The sequence below is a fragment of the Kwoniella shandongensis genome, chromosome 13 (assembly GCF_008629635.2).
Source record: "Kwoniella shandongensis chromosome 13, complete sequence".
Classification (NCBI taxonomy): Eukaryota; Fungi; Basidiomycota; class Tremellomycetes; order Tremellales; family Cryptococcaceae; genus Kwoniella; species Kwoniella shandongensis.
Genome location: NC_089299.1, coordinates 837,548 through 861,700, shown reverse-complemented (window position 1 = coordinate 861,700; position 24,153 = coordinate 837,548). Strand labels below are relative to the sequence as shown.

The 24,153-nt window shown below is 49.9% G+C and overlaps 9 protein-coding genes across 9 annotated transcripts; 6 read left to right on the top strand and 3 right to left on the bottom strand.

Annotated features, from left to right (window-relative positions):
- Positions 1-37: 37 nt before the first annotated feature.
- CI109_107004 (uncharacterized protein) lies at positions 38-1,222 on the top strand (the record flags this gene model as incomplete). The annotated part of the gene is made up of 4 exons (XM_032001936.2): positions 38-274; positions 358-623; positions 698-994; positions 1,063-1,222. The coding sequence occupies 4 exons, from the start codon at positions 38-40 to the stop codon at positions 1,220-1,222; spliced, it is 960 nt and encodes a 319-aa protein (XP_031863493.2).
- Positions 1,223-2,147: 925 nt separating this feature from the next.
- On the top strand, positions 2,148-3,174 carry CI109_107003 (uncharacterized protein; the record flags this gene model as incomplete). Its single annotated transcript, XM_065967949.1, has 3 exons — positions 2,148-2,189; positions 2,299-2,379; positions 2,512-3,174. The coding sequence occupies 3 exons, from the start codon at positions 2,148-2,150 to the stop codon at positions 3,172-3,174; spliced, it is 786 nt and encodes a 261-aa protein (XP_065824021.1).
- A 159-nt stretch (positions 3,175-3,333) lies between these two features.
- Positions 3,334-4,279, bottom strand: CI109_107002 (uncharacterized protein; the record flags this gene model as incomplete). The annotated part of the gene is made up of 5 exons (XM_032001938.1): positions 3,334-3,392; positions 3,458-3,725; positions 3,790-3,846; positions 3,907-4,152; positions 4,220-4,279. The coding sequence occupies 5 exons, from the start codon at positions 4,277-4,279 to the stop codon at positions 3,334-3,336; spliced, it is 690 nt and encodes a 229-aa protein (XP_031863495.1).
- Positions 4,280-6,642: 2,363 nt separating this feature from the next.
- On the top strand, positions 6,643-9,710 carry CI109_107001 (uncharacterized protein; the record flags this gene model as incomplete). The annotated part of the gene is made up of 3 exons (XM_032001939.1): positions 6,643-6,716; positions 6,788-7,616; positions 7,671-9,710. 3 exons carry the CDS (start codon positions 6,643-6,645, stop codon positions 9,708-9,710), a joined length of 2,943 nt encoding a protein of 980 aa, XP_031863496.1.
- A 667-nt stretch (positions 9,711-10,377) lies between these two features.
- CI109_107000 (uncharacterized protein) lies at positions 10,378-11,134 on the top strand (the record flags this gene model as incomplete). The annotated part of the gene is made up of 2 exons (XM_065967948.1): positions 10,378-10,410; positions 10,598-11,134. The coding sequence occupies 2 exons, from the start codon at positions 10,378-10,380 to the stop codon at positions 11,132-11,134; spliced, it is 570 nt and encodes a 189-aa protein (XP_065824020.1).
- Positions 11,135-11,920: 786 nt separating this feature from the next.
- CI109_106999 (uncharacterized protein) lies at positions 11,921-14,316 on the bottom strand (the record flags this gene model as incomplete). Its single annotated transcript, XM_032001942.2, has 5 exons — positions 11,921-12,657; positions 12,748-13,050; positions 13,119-13,222; positions 13,336-13,971; positions 14,063-14,316. 5 exons carry the CDS (start codon positions 14,314-14,316, stop codon positions 11,921-11,923), a joined length of 2,034 nt encoding a protein of 677 aa, XP_031863499.2.
- A 704-nt stretch (positions 14,317-15,020) lies between these two features.
- CI109_106998 (uncharacterized protein) lies at positions 15,021-17,323 on the bottom strand (the record flags this gene model as incomplete). The annotated part of the gene is made up of 7 exons (XM_032001943.1): positions 15,021-15,167; positions 15,229-15,507; positions 15,559-16,598; positions 16,654-16,947; positions 17,005-17,041; positions 17,102-17,189; positions 17,256-17,323. 7 exons carry the CDS (start codon positions 17,321-17,323, stop codon positions 15,021-15,023), a joined length of 1,953 nt encoding a protein of 650 aa, XP_031863500.1.
- Positions 17,324-18,242: 919 nt separating this feature from the next.
- On the top strand, positions 18,243-20,456 carry CI109_106997 (uncharacterized protein; the record flags this gene model as incomplete). Its single annotated transcript, XM_032001944.1, has 11 exons — positions 18,243-18,536; positions 18,610-18,781; positions 18,856-18,933; positions 18,992-19,037; positions 19,099-19,252; positions 19,323-19,443; positions 19,504-19,589; positions 19,647-19,761; positions 19,828-19,975; positions 20,033-20,114; positions 20,178-20,456. 11 exons carry the CDS (start codon positions 18,243-18,245, stop codon positions 20,454-20,456), a joined length of 1,575 nt encoding a protein of 524 aa, XP_031863501.1.
- Positions 20,457-22,901: 2,445 nt separating this feature from the next.
- CI109_106996 (uncharacterized protein) lies at positions 22,902-24,087 on the top strand (the record flags this gene model as incomplete). Its single annotated transcript, XM_032001945.1, has 3 exons — positions 22,902-22,965; positions 23,026-23,232; positions 23,306-24,087. 3 exons carry the CDS (start codon positions 22,902-22,904, stop codon positions 24,085-24,087), a joined length of 1,053 nt encoding a protein of 350 aa, XP_031863502.1.
- Between the last annotated feature and the right edge of the window lie 66 nt (positions 24,088-24,153).

Below are 24,153 nucleotides of genomic sequence, written 5' to 3'. Positions count from 1 at the left end.
CAAAAGTCAGTTCTAAGACGACTCTTCTGCCCTTTGGATGTACAGTAGATCGCTTTGCATCACTTATCCACGCCTGTATCGCACTACACACACGATGGCAGCAGAAACAGCCCAACAGCCAGTCACTTCCACCTCGACTTCGACTTTGTGGACAGCTCCAACATGGATCAAGTCCTTCTACTCTAAATTCCCGTTGGTCGTCCTTGAACAAGAGGATGAACTAGATTGGAAAATCCGAGCGAGGGATCAGAGTCCCCAGGGATGTGTTTTGTGGGTGCGTACTGCTTCATTCATCTTTGTAATCCCTGTTATAGCGATCGATAAGGTCTGTCCGAGCTGATCCGAGCATGTGTTTAGATTCACCCTTCATCACAATCCGCCCATCCTCATCAAAGACGATGGCTCTCTTCTTCTCCTGCATCATTACGAACACAACTCCTCTTCTTACTTCGCGATACCGCAGCGACCGTACCCGTCACTTTCCGAGAATGGTCCAACGAGGATTCTGCTCCTGGTGGAACTTTGCCCGCGTTGCATCTACCAAGTCAGGATAGGTTGATACCCACTGACGAGGTGAGAGGGTGGTTGGAAGGGACATACCCCCTCAAGGGGAAAGGGAAAGAGTGCGTTCTATCCTCCTACTTCATTCGACTATCAAGTATGTACACGACCTGACCTGAATCGGGTGATTCTACAGATTACAAGGTCTTCCTTCTCAAGAAGCATACGATCGAGCACTCGCTCTTTCCCAATTGATACTCGGTCATCTTCTCCCTGCATATCTCGCTTCTCTCCCTTCTCAACCATCAGATTTCCATCTCCTCTTCCCTGTCCCTCCACCTCTGCTAGCGGGACTCACTACCCCTCTTCCCGCATCCCTAACGGGTGATAGGAGGGATATCGACTTGGAGGAGGTGGTTAGAAAAGGTGTGGAAGCGATCGAGGCTGTGGAGGTTATCCTTTCCGAACAAGGAGAATGGGCTTTCGGTGCGAAGTGAGTAGTAGCTAACAATTCTTTGACATCCGCACAGACGAACGTAGCTGACTGTGGTCTACTTTTAGACATCCGACGTCACTCGATGCGCTCATCGCTTCGCATCTCTATGTGGTGTACTCTTTTCCACCCATCTCTGCCCTGCGAAGTGCTATCGAGTCGAAGCCTGTGCTAGGGGAATACATCGACAGAGTGTTGGATTACGCCGAGGACAGACTGCATAAATAGGATATTGACTATTCATGCAATACTTGTTATCACTCATCAACATCAAGGTACTGATCGGCTCGGACGGACGTACTGACAGGGTTCTTATGTCGAAGCGGTGCATGCACGGTGCCAGTCTTGATGAATTTCCAAACGATCGGCGCAAGGCCTCCTCTTTCGGGAAAAGGGGGTGATTGATCAATTGTTTGGTTGGTTAGTTGGTTGGATGATTTGCGCAGAATATGATCCGAGCCGAGAACCGCGCTCCATTCACCCTTGACGATCATGTGTTCACCTACACACGCTGTGTTGCCCAGACCCGCTGTGTTACGTCGTCAAGTGACATGTTCCGAAGATCCGCGCCAGGGCTATAGTATCACAGCGCATTGACCTGCATGCAAACGCCAATCATCGTCAAGATGTCAACCGCTGGTTACCGTCCTTGTTCTCATTGCAGACACCCATCCCTCAATGTGGAGCCCATAGTTAACAAGGCTAAACGTTCAAGAACGCTCATTTCTTCCTAAAAGATTGATCGTCAAGGTCGAATGACAGACCCAATCCATTACCCGAATGGAGCTTGATGATGATGTCCGCAGCACAGCCTGGTGGCTTCCCCTGCGCACGGATACGATACGGAGAACCCATCAAATGGGGCAATTGGTCGAACGAGTACTTTTTGATCGGGAAATGAGTATCACCAAGTTACGATCGGAGCGAAGGTTCCTTCCGCCTTGTACCGGCAAGAGGCGGGATGATCGCTATGAGGCTTAATGGTCGAGATAGCAAAGCTCAATTATCGTAGATACGTCAACATGTCGCCAACATAACTACTCACTCGCGAACTCGGCGAATATCTAATACGAAAGTGGCACACTAATAGTATCTATACAATTCGCTCGTCCGCAGAACACTCAACTAGCCAGATACGCTGAATCTGGTCATCATGTTTGGTTCTGACCCTAATGACATGATCGTCTTTGTCGGTGTGAGTAGGTCACCCGTTGTGGCGCATGTCCAAGATTTATATCATCGCCACGACCACCATTTCGGTCAATTTTTTCATTGACATACTGATCCTCCTTGTGACGCTATAGACAGATTACGACGGTGGTCGACAGTTCCATGTTCGAGTTCCGAGATGCGGCAAAACGGAAGATCTAATCCAGGCGATCGGGGTGGGTGATGATCTCGAGCATCAATATCGGACAATCGATTGGCAAGCTGACTCGGCACCTCACACCGCATTACCCTCCCTCCCTCCCCCAATCGCGCCACTCTTCGCCACGCGAACCTGCTACTCGCCACAGGAACACGAATCTCTCCCCCCTTCTTCCTTTTTAATCCAGCACCACGACCTCCCCCTCCACCCGCACCTCGATCTCTTCTCACAAGACATCATCCCCTACTCATCCGTCCACCTCTATCTCATCTCCGCATTGCGCTTACGCGAATCGAAACGACTCGAAGAGAGAGAAAGGGAGCGAGAAGAGAGAGGGAGATATGTCGGCAAAGATGGGAAAGAGAAATTGAGAAGGAGAAGTAGGAGGATGATAGCTAAGTTGAAAAAGGAGGAAGGGGAGAAAATACCTGGATATAGCGAGTTGAGGAGAGCAGCGGGGATTGGGGTGGTACACCGCGGACGGACAACTGTAGGTGAGAGCGAGCGTGGGAATTGGGGAGTGAGGAAGAAGGAACAGACGGGTCTGTTGAGCTCTGGGGCGTTATATCTCTCGGGCATAACAACGCCGAACATCGCCTCGTCATCCTCATCGACGTCGAACACGTTGAGAACTCCAACTGCTTCTTGGCTCGGATCAACATCGTCCTTTCCTGACAGGTCGATATCGAGGATCTCGTCACCCTTTCAGACAGTCACCGACATACCTGACTGCCGAAGTTATCACCCACCGTACCCATCGCCACAATCATTGAATCATCACAAATCTCATTCAATCGATCAATTTGATTAGACAAATGATCGATTATCACGGAGCATGAGGAACGTGCCAATGGGGAAAGTGTACCAGTATTCCGCCACAATTGCACTCTAGCATGTATAACAACAACTGCTGCATCTAAACATATCTCTTCAACTATGCTACAAGTTCTATACACGTCGCTGCGATACCTTAAGCAAGGAGCTCCTTGAGCTTCTGACCCAAAGCGCCAGCAGAAGCGGGGTTTTGACCTGCGATCGGGAGAAAAGTCTTTAGCAAATGTTCGAGGAAAGTATGGAGGCATGGTATCACTCACCAGTCAAGACACCACCGTCGTAGACGACCTTGACTCCCCAATCGTCACCCTTGACATAAGATCCACCTCGTTCCGCGATTCGGTCCTCAAGGGAGAAAGGCAAGATGTTGACGAAATCGTTGTAAGGTGTTTGAGCCTCTTCAGAGTTTGAGAAACCGGTAGCTTGGATACCGGAGAGGATAGACTCGGAAGAGTTGGGCTTGTTGGCGAGGTTGAAGGCGGCAGGTCCGTGGCAAACGGCAGAGACGATCTTCTTGGAAGCGTAGAACTGAGTAGGGCAGGAACGATCAGTACATGTCGGCGACTAGAACTAAGCGATGGGGACAACTTACTGCCTCGAGAAGCTTGGCGAGATCCTTGTCTTGAGCGAGGTCGATCATGGGACCGTGCTACAGAAACATACCATGTCAGCAATAGTACAGATTTCGATGATACAAGATGTTACTCACACCACCAACGACAAAGATAGCATCGTAATCATCGGCCTTGACCTCTGAGATCTTCTTTGTGTTCTTGACCAACTCCTGAGCCTTGGGATCGCTCAAGAACTTGACGGACTCGTCGTCCTTGAACATCTCAACAGAGTTGTGGTCAATAGGTGCGGCACCACCTTTGGGAGAAGCACTGTCGATCTTGAAAGATGACTCGAGAGCGTAGTATGGGTGAGCAGCTTCGGGAAGGTACCATCCGGTGGGCTAGAGCGGTCACATCAAAATAATGTAAGCGTGTTGTGGGAAAAAAAGAGTGCGAGAGATCACTCACCATGCCGTTGAGAACCTTCTCGGCGGAAGTGAAGATGAAGAGGATAGACTTGGTAGACATTGTTGCGATGTTGTTTGTGGGTAGGTGTTAGTTTCCGTTAGATGAGCTGAAGTTTTGAGTGAAGTCGTGATGATATGATGTGTTGAGAACGAAAGTCAGAGGGAATGCATGGATCTCACATCGTTTATATACCTTTGGAAAGCGGAACGAGATCAATAATCATCCAGAAAAGTCTGAGTGAGTACCAATCACCTCTTAGCGTATGGATGAACTGACGTCAAAGCCCATCACCGCCGTAAGCGGACAGAGTGGGAATTGAGTAAGTTCTCTACCTCTTTTGTCAGATGTCATGACTAAAAATCACAACTACCACCACAGAGTGTGATGACATGATCTCGCTTATACGACGGATCCGTATGAATGACTGCTCCATGATTAAACCTCGACAATGGTTACGTAAGAAGCTGTATCAGCAATTGTTGATCCCATTACTATTCATTGATAATTACCTCGCTGAGCGGGAGCAAGTTCCAAGTTACTAAGCGGAAGCAAGCTCGTAATCCGGTACCGGTAACTTAAAATTGTAATACAGCTGTCATGTCTCGCTACCAAGTTCGCTACTAGGTTTGACGATGATGATGAAGCTGTCTGATGGTCGTTGAGAAGCTGGCTAATGCAAGACGGCATCAACGCTTATGTCAAACCATGCGAGCGGGTCCTGTGAGCAAAGTTGAGTGCAATGAATAATGACGGTGTAGATTTGACTACACATTGTGAGTGAATTTGTAAGGAACAGCAGCAACCACTTTGGTTAGTCATGCGGTTCGTTCCTACGACTGAATGGTCCGTCTTCGAGATGTGGCTCTTTTCGACGGTGGCAAAGGATGAATGTATTTAGTACAAGCGGGCATAGCGGCTATAACCCAACGACTTGAATGCAAGCTGAGATTCGTCTGGAATCGGCTCTTGAGAACAGAGAGAAGTTCAGGTCCGCTACTGAGAGTAACAGCCAGTATACGGATCAGAGGGCGGGTACCGCTTGGAAAGGTTTGAATATGATATGAAACCGAATACGAGTAGACTATCAAGTCCTCAAGATCAATCGGTGGACTTTATCACCTGCGCTTATGGTCGCGAGAAGTAGTGGTGGTGCACAGACGATGGACGGTGCAGATCGTGCACGGTCAGTAGGGCGAATCTTAGCCGAACGCGTCTAAATCAATTATGCCGTCAATGACTTCTGCAAGGTTTGATGTCATTTATCAATATCATCAATGATTGACGCTTTACCACCCCTCAATGGGGCAAAGCTCCTATCCGCAGACTGTACATTTCTCCTCCTATCGGCTGTCGGTGGGTACCCGAGCGAGCGAATGAAATACAGGCAAGCTTTTTGTGATGTTCCCATCGGGTACGACTTTTCAATGTTCATGTTCTCATCGCACAGTTCCAAAACTCTATCCCTGATGGAAAGACGCGTCAATTAGTGCCACAACGGGATAAACCCGAGTGAACAGAGTAGGTGACAGGTCAAATCAGGTGACTTTTGTATGACGCGGGTGGTGAGGATTGAAGATATTACCTGATTGGGTAAAAGTGCGAATAGAAAAGGAAAGGGGAAATGAACGAGCAAAGAGCAGGCGCGTATTTCAATTGACAAAAGAGAGAGAGAGAGACATGAGTCCAGGTAGTGGTAGCGCAGTCAAGTAGTAGCCCCTGCAATACTCATCATATCACCTTGCTTCATCATCTCTTTGTGTCTTCAGCAATAACGACGAAACAACGACAACGACTTGCACTTGCGGTCACGGCTCTCATCGACACAGTGACATCACAGAGTGGAGCGACATTGTCCGGTATATTACATTTTGTGGTCCGACTATCCCATCCGACGTGCAACCCATCCACTTTCAACCAGCCAGGACGCGTCCTTTGCGTGACTTTCTTTTTCACTCACTCACTCACTCACTCCTACATTCATTATTACCCTTCAATCGGCCATCCATCCATTCATCCTTCTTTAGTACATTACTTTTTCAGTACATTACCTTCTTGTCATAATCAGCATCGCCTCTTTTATTCTCTTTCAACCTGTCTCATATCGATTGAATCGGATCGAATCGACAAGGAAAGGTGGAATTCAACGTGTGCGAGATTGATCAAGTGAGACAGACTGTGAGAGTGAAGAGAGACTGGATCAAATCTTGTCCTCTCTATACTCTGACTTTGTGAGTCATCCTGCCTGCCCTGCCACCTTAATTCAAATCCGCTCCCTCGTTTCGAGTCGCTCATGTTCTCGTCGTTCTGCAGAGCTTGAAGCCATCTCATCAATCCCGCCGGTCGGGTAACCTTGTCGGCAGGATCGGAATACAAAGTCACACACCTCATTGTCATTTTCATACAATCGAACCTTTCCACCTACAATGTCGCGTCCGACGAGTTCGGCTTCTCATCATCGACCTTCTCGGTCTGGATCTAGTTCAATGGGAGGAGAACAGTGAGTCACTTGTCTCCGTTCATATCAAACTGATCAAAGATGATGATGACTAATGAGGATCGAACACGCAGAATGGGACGCGTTCACACCTTCTCGCCTACTCCCACCGCCTCTTCTTCACATCATCAAGTCTTCTACCCTCAGGAACAACACTATATTCAACATGGGGGATACCCTCAACACCAACAATTCGACATGATGGGAGGATATGGAGGAGACATGTCAGGACAGATGATTGCGCCGTATGCTGGACATCAGGTGGCGCAAGGAAGGATGGCCATACCCATTCACGGACAACATGGCAATGTCATGGCCATCAACTCGGGAGGTCGACAAGGCAAGGCTCCAATGCGAGCGACTCCTTCGCCAAGCGGTCTTGATGACTGCGGGCCATCACCATTCCTTCCAGAAGAAGAGACGACACCCTACCTTCCAGCTCACTTCGATAGTTACGACAATATCGCGGAATCACCTAGCATGGGACACCTCCAACTTCCTCCGAACCATCTGGTATCACCCACCGAGCAAATGAACATGGCAAGGATGGCACCTCAACTGATGAGGAACAACTCTATGCCCGTCATGAACCACCACCCACACCAACAGCAACAATTCTCTCTGCCCATTCAACGTCGAGGACCACCGATGCAACAGAATCGTCCTAATATGACTCATCGACAAACAATGCCTGCGCCCATGCAGCGACCCGGGGGGTTGCAACGAAACGCGTCTCTGCATGCTCCCTCGCGATCAGGGAGTCCTCACATTGCTGGTGATATCTTCGATCCGGTACCTGCAGGCGCTAGCGATTCACCCTTGATGCGTCAGCAGATGCATCCCGCCCCTCAACATGATGAAAGCATGGATATGTCGTGGGATCTTGCTTCTTTCGATACCAACGTGAGTACATCCCGCTTTTTGCAGGCATCTGACGCTGACTCCATCGATCAACAGTACTCTATCAGCCAAGGTATCTCTCCGGCTCGAGCCCTTGGTCCTGCTCCGATGCAACCGCAGCGCTTCTCACCTCATCGGGAAGATATGATGATTACCCCTCAAGGCAACAAGACGGGTTATCCCGATCACATACATTCATCGGCTACGTCTTCCACTGCTACGACTTCATCGGCTATTTCAAGTATCAGCGAGGCAAGCGTCCGATCAGCGCAGCAGCAGATCAAACACCGAAATATGGACAGCAGCGACGATGAGAACGACTCACCAACGCGTGGACCTTCTGCGTCTCGGGCGATGATGAAGATGCATTTGGAGGAGAACAAGAAGGCTTTGGCAGGTGCTATTCCTCGTCCCGTCCGATTGCCTCCAAAGCCCGTCACCAGTGGTGGTAGAACAAGCGCCAAGTTCGCCAAGGTTGCTGAAGATCCTGGAGTCGAAGGTGTACCTCCTGGACCTCGACCAACGGAAAGGCCTGGTCCCTCGTTCGCCTGTATCATCGGTCAAGCTATACTTCGATGTAAAGCCGGTGGTCTTTCCCTCGAACATATCTACCGTTACGTCGAGACCGCCTACCCCTTCTTCAAGAACGGCGACGGAGCTTGGCGGAACTCTGTGCGACATAATCTTTCGATTCACAAGATGTTCGAGACCATCCCCCGAACGGAGGCCTTCCCTCCTGGTAAGGGTGGTATCTGGATCATTCACGAGGAGGAGAAGTGTCACTGGCCATCGGAAGACAAGTTCATCAAGAACTTCCCGGCATCGCACCCTCACCATGCCGTTTGTCGACAGACATTGCATGAGCGGGCGAAAGAGCAAGATGCCATCGACAAGGCAGCAAAGGAAGGGAAAGTCTACATCCCAAAGAAGGGCAAGAAAGGTCGAAAGCTTCCGGTCAAGGAGGAAGAAGAAGATGATGTTGAGATGGTCAGATCATCGTCACTGACTGAGGTGCCATTAATACGGACGAATTCGCAACAAAGTTTCGCTGTACCGATGGAAGCTTCCCTTTCCCAAGGTGGTGAGTCATCGACAACCCCTCAAATGGCTACCAGAACGTTGCATCCCCCTCCCCTCGTTCACCACGACTTCTCCGATATCCCCGAGTTCGACGATGACGACGGGGAGTTCTTGCCTATGGATGCGGATGAGAGCGACACCACTCCGGTCGATGTCACTCTTGTTGAACAACCGCGAAATCGCGAGGATTCGTTTGCCCGACAAGGCATTATGGTCCCGCCTCGCTTTGAGCGAAAAGAGAAGCGAAGGCAGCTTGAAGCGGATGATGAGGGAGTCTTCACGTCGACTAAGAAGGTCCGGGTGGCTGAGCCACTTGCACCGTTACACTCAATACCGCAAGAGACGGTTGACCGTGATTTCGATGATTCGTTCATCACACCGGAACGTGAAAGACCGACCGCGAATGGCAAGATCATGTCCAGTGCCTTTAAGACACCTGCGCTCGTCCAAACCTCTTCTTCGCCTACGTCATCGCCCATGCCCCAGACGATAACACGATCAACCCATCACCCCAGCGCTCTTCAGCAAGCTTGGACTCACGACGACATGGCCGAATCAAATTCAAGAGATTCTTCTCCCGCTCGACCGATGCTGGAATCGGCGTTCGACTTTAAGCCCAAAGCTATGCGAGGAGGACGCACCATGGCTCAAGAAGACGAGTTTGTGCCTACCTCTACCCGACATTCCCCTCGAGCTCCGCCCAAAACTCCTGTGTCGCGATCTTCGGCTGCAACAGACAAGACACCAAGATTGCGGCATCTACGAACACCGAGTCTTGGAAAGACACCGATGTTCTTCGGTGGGAGTCCGGCGCTGCCACCTCCATCTGCCAGCGCTCTGCTGTCAACGCCCATGTGGGAGGTGGGAGGCTGTCTGGATCGATTAAAGGATCACTTGACCGGCTCCCCGACTCGAGGATCGATCCGATCGCCAATGCCGCCGACTAGTCCGACGAGATATGCCATGCTATTGGATAGTGGGGCGTCGCCACGAAAGGGAAGAGATGTCAGTCTGTAGAAAGGCATGGAGGGACTTTGATTGTCACTTGTTAGTATTTCCGTATACATTATAGTATCAGTTTGGACGTTTGTTTTCAGTATGATTTTGTGATACGGTGTTTATACCATTCCCCCATCTCCAATTCAATCACATCATTTCGTATAGTATCCCCTTGTAGTGTAGCCTTTGAGTATCAGTACAGTCCCAGAGACATTGTTGTTGACCTGATTGCCTGCTTTGATGCGTATGAATCGAGTATGACGCGAAACCTACCGGCAAGCGAGAGCAATCGCATTCTCTGAGCAAGAACATGTCATTGTGATACTTTCATCTCATACATACTGTATAAACAAGTGACGCCGCTTCGCCCTTCCGGTATTGTAACACTATTCTCTCCGCTCAATGCGGACGCTGTAAAACGCAACACGAGTCGTTACTCAGATCATCAACAACGGCAGTAGTCAAGATTTCTTATCTTTCTTCTCCTCTTTCTTCTCCTCTTTCTTTTCTTCTTTCTTTTCCTCTTTCTTCTCCTCTTCCTTCTCCTCTTTCTTCTCCTCTTTCTTTTCCACCTCCTTTTTCTCCTCTTCCTTCTTTTCTCCTCCACCACCATCGGAACTCGTCTGGGTTGAAGCTGCATCAGTCTTCGTCTCAGCGCTTGTTGTTGCCACAGTCGATCCCTTCAATGATTTTATCGATTCCGCCATCTCTGCCATTTGTTTCTCCAACTTTTTACTCAATTGCGAACTCGGAATATCAAACCATTTCTTCAACGTATCAGCTCGTTGTTTCGCACTCGTCAATCCCTCTGTGGCCTTTGATAGATCTGTACCTTCCATCTCTGTCTCGAATTTTGTCGGACTGTAACTGATGAGAGATTCGGTGATTTGGCTCCATTTTTCTAGGAGACCGAGGAAGTTTGCCTCGCCTTTGGTCTTGGTTTGACGAGTATCGGTCGTTTCGGTGTCGGGATTGGCAGTATCGCCACTTGTGCTTCTGCTTCTGCTTCTGCTCCCACTGCTGCTGCCGCTTCTGCTTCTGCTTTGACTGCTGCTAGCGCTTCTGCTTTGACTGCTGCTTCGTTTCTTCTTGTCTCGACTACCTTTGCTGCCTTTAGTGCGACGAGAACTGGACGTATCACCGCCGCTCTCACTCTCATTCCCACTCTCCCCCTCGCTAGTAGCTTCGCTCTCGCCATCAGCATCACTGTCTGCTCTACTGGATCTTCTGCTAGAACTGCTCCGTTCTCGACGACTACTTCCCCCTCGACTGCTACCGCTGCTACTACGACTCCTTCCGCCACCGCCACTGCTGCTGCGACCGCTGCTGGATCGCCTCGATTTCCCACCACTGCTGCTTCGTCTACGGCCGCTCGAGGTCTCGGGGCGAGAAGTAGTCTCCTCGGTGTCAGAACCGTCGTCGCTCATTTCAATTCGGTTTGAGCTTCTAAGGGTAGAAATTTGGATCGGGTCAGGATCAAGATAGAGATTGTACTTTAACAGAGAAAGTAGCTGTGATATGCAGTGTGAAGATGTCGTGCTGTGTATGATGTGTGTGAAAGAGTGGCGAGGTGGAATCAGACTATGGGTGCTTCAAGCAGCTTACACGCCAGCTTAAGACGAAGCGGCGCCTTCACTATTAGTATGTTCAAACAAGTGTCAAGTCCCATCCTTTGTCTGGCGTCAGAGCCACTAAGGAAGTATAGTATCAAAGGCGTTACGAGCGAAGTGGTTCCGTGTCTGTGGCAGTTAACGCGTGCAGGATGAGTACAAGATCAACGTTCTTTCTCTACAAATGCTTTTCACTCGAGCGAGGTGTTAAAAAACGGCCATTTGTTGTGGTCTTGTCGTCTCTGTGTCGGAGAATCAAGCGTCTGTCGTTTAGGTTGTTCCTTTCGATGTAAAGATGGGGGAAAGAGAATGTGGTGACACCCATCTGCATGAGTAACCTAGTCATCACCCTTGACAATGCAAAAGACTGGCTTAAAGATTAGCAATGAAGACGAGCCTTAGGATAACGTTACGGTCTGCTGCACAGCACTTGATCATTCGGACATAGGTTTTGCTTGGTATAGTAGGGGTATCAAAGGGTATACATGTACATTTGACTATCAACGGGGTACTGGACATTTACCCTAACTGATCCAGCTCAACTATCAGGTATGCAATGCGATACAAGCAAAGCAAATCTCTCCTCTTACATCAAGCCAGCTACCGCGCCGCCATAAGTTACGCCAAGCAATCAGTGATCGCTTTGATGTGATCACCACCTTGCAACCCATTCGTGTCCTGGTTAAGCGCCCAGACCATCATCCCTCCTACTTGACCTTTCCACTCTTTACAAACCGCTGCGATATCGCTCGGCTCCAACCATGTCCAAAATGTCTGATGCGCTTCATCGTACCATGCCTGAGAATAATCGGACGGGTTTGGGGCAGTGCCGGTTTGGGGTCTTGCATCGAATTGGGGTCGTACTTCATTCATCTTGGCTCCAACGGTTTCTCCCAAAGTCGAGTCAATAGCTTTATTGAATCTCAACCAGCCGGATAAACCATTATCACCATTAGTTTCGTATACCGCCTTACCGCCCAATGCGCATCCCAACGGATTACTAGTCGAACAACTCGAGACTTGTTGGAAATATTTCGCATTGGTCGGGAAACCGATGTTGCATTTACTCATATCGATACCTTGAGCTTTGTAGTATGACATGACGGTATTGACGACCTTGCCTCCGGCTTGATAGTCCGTCTTGTCGCTATATCGATTCACATAATCATACGTCATGACATTGTACATGTCAACGAGGGAGTTCAGTTGACTAAGTGAGCCGGAAGTGTACGCTGCCACGTCGGAAGTGTCGACTCGTGCACCGAGAGCAATAGACAGGTTACAATTGGGCAATTTGGTCTTGATCGACTTGACGAGTTTGACAAGACCGTCAACCTCGTCAGCGGTGGGGAACTCTGCGGGGCGTCAAGTCTAGCATGTTAGCATACTGCACCACTATGCAGCACACACCAGCCTTATGATCGAGTCGGGTTGACTCGACTCACCCCAATCAATATCGATTCCATCGAGTCCAAAGGCATCATAGAATCCTTTGACTTTATCGGTGAAAGCGTCGATCCCGCTGTCCCCCGCTTTGACAGCAACACCGATCGGACCATCAAACCCCCATCCGCCTAACGCTGCCATCACTTTGATCCCACCGCCTTTCGCTTTGATCTGTTTCACAGTTGAAGGGCTGAAGTTCCCATCGGTGGAATATTCGAATTGATATCCGCCTGTGGCGGTGCCAATGCCAGTCAAAGCTGGGGCGGCGGTTCCCGTATTCCAACTTGTCATGTCGACAAAGGCTGAACACCAACCAAACAGATCAGCCTTGACATTTTCCCGAAAAGAGTACTTTCAGAAATCAACTCACACAAGACGACGTGGGTCACACCGGTCAAGTCAGGAATAGGCGGACCGTCTGAACCGTCACCGGAAAGTGTTCCCGCAGAACCGGAGGGCGAGAGATTGTCATAGCTGTGTAACGTACAGGGAGGACGGATTGTATGTTAGCAAATGCGTTGACAAGTGAACACGTGAGAGAGTGAGAGCGAGGTACAACCAGAGGTGACCCTAAATTCATGACTCACTTGTCCCAGTAAGCCACGAATCTGTTCCCGCCCGTAACACCACCGGTAATGGTACTGTTACTGGAAGTAGTCGTGGCCGTTGTAGTGCTATTAAAAGTGTCCGGGACGGACCCCGTCGTGGTCGCATTGCCTGATATCGCACCAGTGGGAGTGGCACTCCCCGCCGAGGCGGAATCGGTAGTTGAAGCAGCCTCTCCGGCATCAGCACCGGCGGAGACGGAGTCCGAGGTTGAAGCGGAGACGGAAGCGCCGGCAGCTCCTGCGTCCGCTGATGCTGAATCGCTTGTAGAGGGAGTACTAGCCAGATCGTCCACAGCTGAAGGCTCGGAAGCGGTAGTATCACCAGCAGAAGCGACAGAAGTCGTAGCGCCCCCAGCGGAAGAGCCATCGGCATCCTCTGAGCTAGAGCTAGAGCCGGTGGAAGCTGTGGACAACCCCGAAGAGACGGAAGGGCTATCACTTGCTGCACTATCACCAGCAGACATAGCGGCAGTACCTGCTGTTCCGGCAGAGTGGCTAACAGCCGTATCGTCACTTGCGGAAACAGCATCCGTGGCGGAGTCGGAAGTCATCGAAGCGGCCGTGGGGGTCACTGCAGCTGCTACAGCAGTTGCTCCGGAAGAGTTACTTGCGCTACTACGATCAACAAGCGATGGTGTCAGTCGCATGAACGAAGGACAGAATGGTTTAGAGGGACGATGTGTCCCACGATCATGGTTGTACTCACCCGCCATCTGGCCATACACATGGATTACCGACCACCCCAGATTTACATACAGTCCCAGCTGGACATGTATACTTCTGACTCGCATCGTGCCACGCATTATCTCCATCACACGTATACGATACGTCTGCTTGAGGAGCAGGAGCGGGTGCGGGGGCAGGCGCAGCGGAAGTGAGGAGGGTACTGCTGATCAGGGCTGTGAAAGCAGCTAGGACGAGAGGAGAAGCGCGGGGAGCAGAGTGGAGTTGCATCTTCATCAGTGGCGAGGAGTCGGAGATCGTAAAGAGCGTATGATATAGTAGTTGGGAGAAACAAAGTCCAGCTTTGTTAGATGTTGAGTAACTCAAATGTCTTTCTAGAAGATACTGAACTTTTTGATCAGTCAGCTGTACTGAACGGACCCAGAAACTGCACTTGTACCTGGTGCGAATAACTTACCTCAGTTGGTACGCTTTCTGTGGACAGCTTGTGACACAAACTCTTGATCAGTCCTGCAGACAGTTTTCCCAGTGTTATACCTGATACAGTATGTCGCTGCCGTGATTTTCGTTACGGGAAACAGGTCAGACACGTACAAAGGATCGACCATCAAGTGGTCGAACATGAAAGGATAGGCATTTTTAGCTTGTAACATCAGTCTTCAAACACGCTAAGTATGTTAGGAAGGAGCCGGTTCCTTTCAATACCTCCATTGTATTAGCAATTACTTGCAGTTCCTAGACTTGGCACAGGAGTCAGATGATAAAGCACGAGGTAATCAACCATACCGCCCCAGACGTCTCCTTACCGTGAAAGGTGTTCAACGAGCACAATGTTCGCCAGAAAGTCGAGACAAAGATCGGAACGCCACGAACCCACATGAGGGTTTGTGGTGATTAGTATGGGCATATTATCGATACATGATCCTGGCCCTCGAGCGTGGCACGTCTCGGTGTAGCCATTTTTAACTCTGCTCGACTGTCTAGTCCTCTTCGTCCCTCTCCCCTCGCCGATCATCGTCATCAGCCATCTCCACGTCCGGCGCACTGCTTTCCACTGGGGCGGTATGCCACGTCGCCTGAATGGCTCCAGGAGCATCGACGATTTCCTTCGTACCCTTTGCGAGCGCCTAGGTGATGTCATTTGTTCATCAGTACGACTCTGGTTAGGACAACTGATAACAGACTCACCCGTTCAGCCACATCCCTTGCTGGGAATGTAACCCTCAGACCTCCGTCTACCACTTGTACTGCTCCACCAGTCGACTCGTACCATTGTTGAGCGGCTTGTCGTCCTTCATCCGATTGCACCGCTTCGCCTGTGACGTTGATGATGCGCGATCGGTTGTCCAGGCGCATGGGTCTAGGTGTACCGCCTCGGCCCCGTCCACGCGCTCTAGGTGCGCCCCGTCCTCTTGGACGAGAGTATGGAGAGTATCGAGCCGATGCATCAATGCCCAGAGTGCTTGCCTATGCTACACGTCAGTCACATATGCGAGGAGAAGGATTCAAGGAACATACCTTGTCTCGCAATGCAGACAGCTGAGCGCTCAGCTTCAGCAGCTCATCTTGGTCCTTGCCTTCGGTGGTCTCCATCCCGTGCTTCGCCAGTTCTCTGTCCAACTTCTCCTTATCGCTCATTTCCACATCTCCTACCTCCACCTTCGGGGGTTTATTGAGAGTCTCCATCTCCTTGCTGAGCTCCTTCAATCTTGTCAGAATCTGGACTTTTTCCTCCTTAGTAGCACCCTCCGCTCGCTTGAGCAAGACCTTCTGTTCCGCCATCAGAGTCTCCTTCTTCGCCTGCCTCTCCTGCACTTCCAGCTCGGCCAAAGTCGCTCGTAACCGACTTTCGGGACCTGAAAGCTTCGCCTTGACATTTCCTTGTGGTCCTTCACCATTGTTCATTTTCTTCATGTTGGCCAAAAGCTCCGCACTCTTCTCCAGAGCTTCTTGTCCCGCTCCACCTTGTCCAGGCCTAGGGCGATGCCATAACACTTTGACGTGTCTTGAGCCGAATATCGCATCTTCACTCTTCCACGCACTGAAGGCTTCCCGATTCGTAGCGAAACTGATCAGAGCGCGCCTCTTCTTCCCTTCGAGCGCGACATTGGTGACATCTCCGAATTTCGAGAAGTAGTCCTGGATTGCCTGGATGCTTAGATGAGCGGGCGGAATCTCGGTGATGACCAGTGAGGTGGATTGACGATCGGAAGGAGGTCGATTGGAGCCCATGAAGTTGTTCGAAGCGTCATCGTTGCCAAATTGAGCGCCAGCACCGCCCATCTGAGGGAAACCCGGCATGGGGAATGGAGGTCCACCCATTTGTGGAGGGAATCCGCCTGGGGCCTGTCCCATATGCCCATTCCCACTACCTTGGGGACCATAGCCTGCTCCCCGCCCTCGTCCTCGTCCTCGACCATTTCCCCGTCCTGGTCCACCTGGTCCTCCTGGTCCCATGAAAGGAGGAAATTGTCCGAACATCATTTCCGGTGTTGGGATGATGACATCCTCAGAGTGTTCGTAAGGACAATTGGCACCTCGCATGCAGAATCCTCGCTCTGTACCACGAAGATCAGCATGTGTGCACATGCAAAGTCTCACGTTTATACTCACCGTGATAATCAAAACATTTCTGCCTTCTCGGCTGGCCACCAGCGTGTTGTGCGGGCCCATCCTCCATGCTCACATCCTTATCCGTCTCCATTGGCGTCTGAGCATTAATCACAGCTCGCGAGGTCGTTGATGGTCCAGCTATGGGTTGAGTAGCAGGTGCTGAAGGAACATACGACGACACGAGAGAAGGACCCTTAGGACCTTTCGGCGGAGAGAGCGGCGTAGCAGCAGGAGGAGGGAGATACGATTTGGAATTGAGAGTCTCGAAAAGAGTGTCGACGAAGCCTTTGGAAGCTACAAATGAGGTCAGCTTCTTCAATCTTTTCCGTGATCTACCCAGCCAATACCTACAATCTTCGAGAAAATCAACCAATTCTCGCGAAATGAACTACACCAAATCGAGCGTCAGCAAAAGCGCCTTGGACTTCGAGAGGCATGCACGACTCACAGTCTTCCACTCGTCCTCCGCCATCACTGCATCGTGCTTAAGCAAGGCGATAATGTAATCGGACATGACAATCGGATCAGCATCGCATCTAAACGTTCGAAGAATAGTCAGCGAAAACGAATTTTGGAAAGGAGGCAGAAAGACAACCACGTACAAAGGCTCGATGGTCTTGACTAGCCAAGTCTTGAACTCTGTAGTATCCAGAGCATCGTTGAACGGCATATTCAACGGTGTGACTTTGATGCTTAAGGATGGTCAAGCTGAAATGTACCATGTACACTGTTGAAAAAGACGAAAGACTGGAATGAAAGACAGAGGCGAAGGGGCAACACGGAACACGTGGCATATGTGGGACGAAGGATTAAACTGCATCATAGGGTGTGGCAGAAAGCCAGACAGGTAAAGCCGATCGAACAGATAAGGTCGGTCTATGACCTTAAGTATCACAAAGCAATCGAACAAGTGCTATGAGCAGGTCCGGCAGTGATACACATGAATAGTTACATCTCATGCCCCTCTCATTATCATCTTCGCTCCTGACCCCATGTTCGACCTCATCACCAACTGGAAGGCAAGGTAGCTGGCGATCCGGACTGCGGCCGGAGAAATACCACCGCACAGATTTGGATATCAGTGCGGCTCCACTGATCACGATCTGCAAGGCCTGCACGTACATGTGTACGACCACAGCTCGTGAACAAGCTGTACGTCGTCCATTGTGGCACTGGCACCCTCACAATGACGGCGGTGAGGAAATTCGGTGGACCAGATTATCCATCTGTGTGTGTGTCCATCCAGGCACGAGTGCGGAGATGAGAGATGGATAGACGCGTTGGAAAAGATAAATGACGGAATTCGCGCATCTACAAAAGAACCGTGCACTTTTTTGAAAACGGAAGTGTGGAGAGAGAGACGGATATCACTCACTACCTCTCTTCATCACTACATCGTTGTATCGTATATCGCTTAGATCGCTGGGTCTGACTGCTTGGGCAACTAGAGCTGACAGCAAGTCTTGTATTGCCTGTATTTGGTGCTTTCACTTTCTCGATCCTCCCAATACCACATCCGGATATCTGTCCGAGATTACATAGATATAGATCACATCAACGCCTATTCGACTTCAGCGACCGTACTCAAGATGCCATTGATACAGAGGCAGCCCACTCCTATCCCTCCGCCTCTCGATGTACAAAGCGGCGACTACCCACCTGAATCATCGTCTTCGCTCTCGGCCCGTCGTACACCCACTCCGGCACCATCCCTTAGTACCGCACGGACAAAGACACCGCTACCATATCTCAAGATCTTACCTCTGCTTATACAACGATGGTCAGAAGGATTAACATACGCCATCATCTTCCCCTATATCAACGAGATGGTACATTCGATGGGAGTAGAGGAGAAGTCGGTCGGAGTGTGGTCCGCGACAGCTGTGAGTGGTCCTCGATGGTTGTAATCTGATTCGCCTTGCCCTGGGCTGACTTGAATGGTTCACAATGCCTCAGGAATCAGCAATGATGGTGACCGAATCGATAGCTGCACCTCTATATGCACCGATAGCAGACCGATTTGGACGACGACCAGTCTTGATAGCGCTCGAGATGATGTGGGGGGTTTTCGGCATCGCATTTGGATTTTCAAAAACGGTATGGATGGTTATCGTTATACGATCTTGCTGTGAGTTGTCATTCACTTCCGCATGTGTGTATAAAATGAAATGTTTGCGCTAACGCAACTGTAAATTTATATAGTGGGATTACTGGCAGGATGCGGAGTCATCTCACGGACAATGATCGGAGAGATGTGTGATCGATCGAACCGTATTCAAGGTGAGCCTCAAGTCCAGCCTCGCAATCACTGAAATACCCGCTGATGGGGCTACTCAAGGATTCGCTTTGTTCTCACCAGCCGTTATCGTCGGAATGACGACAGCGTAAGTGTGCTTCTTCATTGCAACCTTGACAATTGTTAATTGTTTTGTTTCGTCACACTAGTCCTGTACTGGGCGGCTTCTTGGCGAATCCCGTTCCGCGGCTGCTACCACGGTCATGGACTACCTTTGTCGAATACCCTTATCTCCTACCGGCTCTCATGACAGGACTTGCCACCATCATAGGTGGAATCGTATGTATATTACTCTTACCAGAGGTGAGTGCCTACTTTTCCCATAGGAGTTTTCCGCCATGTCGAAGCTAACCGACCAACGGCTACTGCTTAGACCTTACAAAAGTCAAAGTATAATCAGCAAGGTCGAAGTGATGCGGAGAAGTCACAGCATAGCGGTTTGGGAGGATTGCTACGGTACAAGAAGTTTCAGAATGTCTTGACCTTGTATGGCTGTGAGTCACCCATTCCGATCATCGTGCCTAGCATTGCGCTAAATCCCGTTGACGGCACAGTGCATAATGCAATCATGTTTTCTTGGGAAGCTGTATATCCGTTATATGGGTACACAAGTAAAGAGCTGGGAGGTTTGGGATTATCTGTAGGTCCTCATCTGACCCAGTCATCGATGATATGTGAGAACTGACGATGGCCACAGACACCAACCTTAGGTGTCATTCTGGGGTTGTCAGCCGGCTTGTCGATCTTTATGACCATTTTTATCTTCCCCATCCTCCACGGTTTCTTTTCAGAGCATCGCTGTTTACTCCTGTGTACGTAACACTGGCTGACACCTTGCAATGTCTGACTACTCATACTGATCTAAACCGCACTCGCAGGTCTCACTGCTTATCCTGTGGCTACTGTCTTTTTCCCAATCATCTGGGCGATGAGCTACTCCTCGCAGGGCGATAATTTGCCAAAAGCGGTGTGGGTGATCATGGCCATACAGATGATCATTCGACGAGTGGGCGACTTTGCTGCAACGTGAGTGTGAGATTGGTACATGTGAAGCAAAGCTAAAGTCAAGACTTCCGTCTATAGTCAATTGGACACCCTGGTGCTGGACGCGATTCCCGGTCCGGAACACCTTGCATCAGCGAACTCCGTAACGTTCAGCATAGCGGTGAGTTCGCACGATACCTCACGATTATGAGCGATAATGACTGTGCTGATGACATCACCACAGGCGGTAGGAAGAGCAACGGGGCCATTCATCACGAGTTGGTTCTTCTCTCTCTCGACCAGATTCTCTTCCGCGTTTTCGCCCGGTCGACAGCTCGTCTGGTTCGTCTTTGTCTTGCTATCGGCACCTTCCATCATACTCGCGTATCGACTGGGTGATGAGGTAAATTCGAGCAAAGAGGAGCACGTACATGAGGAAGAGCGATACGAGTTGATAAGTGAACCATTAGAGAGAACTAGTGTGGAGCTGCATAATCCGGCAAGGTTCCGGGCTGCATCGTAATAATATGATGAAATGTAATCGATTGTATCCGAGACAGTGGAGACACGGTGAGAAAACATGAAACACCCCAAGTTCGAGACTTGGGTTTTGGTTTATCATACGAAGTCGTATCGCAAATGGAAAAGTGGCGTCGACGTTGGCGTAAATATGTCTAAGTCGAACAACGATGGCTGATGGTCCAATGCGGAGACATAACAATACCATCCCAGAATAGTGGGATCATACCATTTCGTGGCGTCCACGTCCGTTTTGATGTGCGATGACGTCGAGTTCGAGTTGATAAGACAACTTGTCTCGACTCACCCATCTAAAACCGATAAGGCCGGAGGTATTATCTGGGCGCTCCTGTTATATCGGGAGGATTCGAAACATCTGTATAACACAAGATGGAGGCTGTCGTGCACGCAGTCAGTAGTCATCTGTTTCAGCCAGCCCATGATCAATCCACGTCTGTGGTAAGGCGTTGCGAACCGGTTTCGGACCGTTCATGATTCAGTTCGTGACGTGAGGGTTTGTAACGAACGACATGGTGACTGCGGAGAGTACCGGAGTATCTTGCAGGAGGAGAACCAGCAAATTTATGAGTGTCCGGAGACATTTGTTGAGTCAGGCCCGTCCTTACCAATCTTTTTTGTAAACTTACAAATCAAAAATAGATTTGTGATTCGTACTGGATGCGGCCGCGGGGTAATTATCGGGGGAGGCGTGGGTATTTATGATGACGATGAGGTACGGAATACCGACGCCGTTAACGTAAGGGGAGGCCGTGCCGAGTCCTGATCGACCAGTAAAACTTGCCTAAAATCATCCGAAACTGGTAACAAAGACTGGCTTCCTACCTTTGCTACAGCGTCATTGCTAGGCAGCTCAGCAGGGTAAGTAACATTAGCATCCGATAACATGCATAGCAATAACCATTGCGCTCGTCATGATTCAATGTTTGACGGAGCAAATGTACAATGTTCTCCGGCATACCAATTGCAGGCTCACGACAGTCCACGTCTACGACTGCAATCCCAACCACGAGCCAATCAAAATGACACCGCATGGTGATAAACCGCCACGATGATCATCTTCCGTTGGGAGAGGGGACCAAAATTGCCTAGTCTAGTAAATGTCTCAGCCTCTTCCGTCAATTCTGATTTCTTGCACACATGCACGGTCTAGCGTCGTTCGAAACCCAGGACAGTCACCCCAAACTGACTAGTGCAAAGCCTGTACTGATTATCATATGCTTCAGACTTGACATATCGTAGTCCTATGGGATGAGCGTCGTAAAGAAGGGTGTCAAAGCACCCGGAGTTCCCGGAATGGCGTTCAGAAGCAGGTTGATGATAAGGAATCCAACGGTATGCATTCCCTAGTCTGAGATGTGGTGTAGAGGACATTGTTATGATAAGCCTGGGACCATGACCAGAGCTGTGTGGTTGTCTATCTCTGTTTTCAAGTCAGTCAAATGCATGGTCGGAACGGGACGGGACGCGTCGCGACTATGTAGTAGCCAAGGAGTGAATCTATCTACCTCGATCTTGGTCGTCGATCCGCGCGGTGTGTGTCGGACTAACCTGAGTGAAAATCCCCCTTTATGTCTCACAAACATGTCTCACATTTCGGTCATTGGTCCAAAAACAACAAACCCTGCTCCTGCGCTGGGTTGTACAGACATGTTCTAGCGTTAGGTACCAGGTCCCGTCTTTTGACTCCTTGTGTCTGTCGCTTCCACCTTATGCATCCGGGCCGTGATGCAAGGGTGTCGCCCCCCTCTGTCGATCAGTCTAGCAGCGAGTAGCACAACGCCTCCGTCAATTACGTACCGAGATATCTCAACCGAGACATTTTACGTTCTCACACCAAAGCTACAGCGATAGAGTACTACCATTCTACGTGTGCCCTGCATAAGCTACCGTACTCCCCCACTGCTCATCCATCTGTCAATCGACCCAACTATTTGGTGGTGTCACGATCATTACGCTGAGAGAATGTATGTCTCAGGCGCAAAGACATTTCTCTCCCCTCCCACCCCGGATTGAGCGGGGAGACGAAGTTGGTGGTGGTCGTAATCATTATGATGTTACGACGATTGACTAAGACTCATGGGTGATGTGACAAAGCCAGCGTAACAGAGCACAAGAGACCGGAACGGCACAACAGGGTACCTGGTTCAGCATCCGGGAAGTCATATTACATCGTCTAAAATGCAGATGCTTAAAAGACCCTTGTTGGTCCCTCTCTCCCATTCATTCTTCAATCACCAATTCTCCGGACCATACAAAAGTTATATAGCTCTTTGATTCGAAACCAACAGCTCTCATTCCCCGCAATCTCATCCATCACACACCACTACATCGACTTTTAATTAACACACACACACACAATCTATCTTACATCTTACACTTACACCCTTGCGAACCAAGAACCCCATCTCGCATATCTTAGGACTACAAGATGCCAGGTCGAAACCTTCTAAGAAGAGCACGCACCACAGATACCATCAGCGACTTGAAGCTGCGTGAGTGAACACTCCGCTCACCAGATCATATCCCTGTAGCTGACGATGTCACCATTGCAGAACCTAAGACAGTGGAACCGGCTCGTTCGCATTCCCACTCCTCCGCTTCGGTCGCTTGTACCACCGGACCTACAATCTTGCGAAGCGTCATCAACCCTTCTTGGACTTCATCACCACCCGCCGAGTCATCAAGTGCAGGATGGCTCAGAGGTGCATGGGGCTCAGAGGTCGATAGCGACGAAGAGACAGAAGAGCAAGTCGATGATGGTGAGTCACACACACTCACTTCAAATACAACTGATGATGAAAACTTGACTAACCATCGTTCTTGATCTTTCAGACAAATCCGCTGTATTCGAGTTCGAGACCGACGAAGAAAGAACGCCCAATCTTTCCCTTCTCAGCACACCAGTCTTTGAAGAACAATCCCACGCACCCTATCTCCACTCTACCGAAACATTCCAAGCACTGCCCTCATGGCCTGAACAAGAGGACGAATTTGAATATGACATCGATGACGAAGACAACGACAAAGACGTCTCTGGCCCTCCTTCCTATGCTGCCTCATTCTGTTCAGCAGTTGGATCATCATACGCCACAGAGGGTCCTGCTAGTTGGGCATCATCACCGACCGGCTTCTCAAGCGCTTTCCTTCGAAGAGGATCACGACTACCCAGTGGGGTCAGCTCACTGAGGAGCAGTATCGCGAGTTATCTCAGTAACGATTCCAGTTTCAACTCGATCAACGATCAGAAGAAGAGGATCATCAATGACGATGACGACGACGATGAGGGGGAAGAAGACGAGATTGATATCTCGGAAATGTCAAACGGTCTCGTCAACTTTACACTCGATCATTTCACACCGAAACCGAGATCATCTGCTACCTTCATCTCACCCGAATTCGACGCCTGTTCACCAAAATCTACCACCTTCCTCGAATGCATCTCACCGAGAAGTAATTCTCCAGCTATCGAAGTACTCATGGCAAACGAGAACGCTACGAACGTAAATGTTCGATCACGCACACCAATCAAGAGCAAGGCATTCTTCACTTCTCGAATCGGTTCAAGGAGACTTGAATTGATCGCAGACTCTCGTCCAGCAGTTCACGCTGCATGATGAGAATTGCCCTCAGATAGGATGAGAAGGAGAAGAGCCATACATAGGACCAAAGCCTCATTAGAA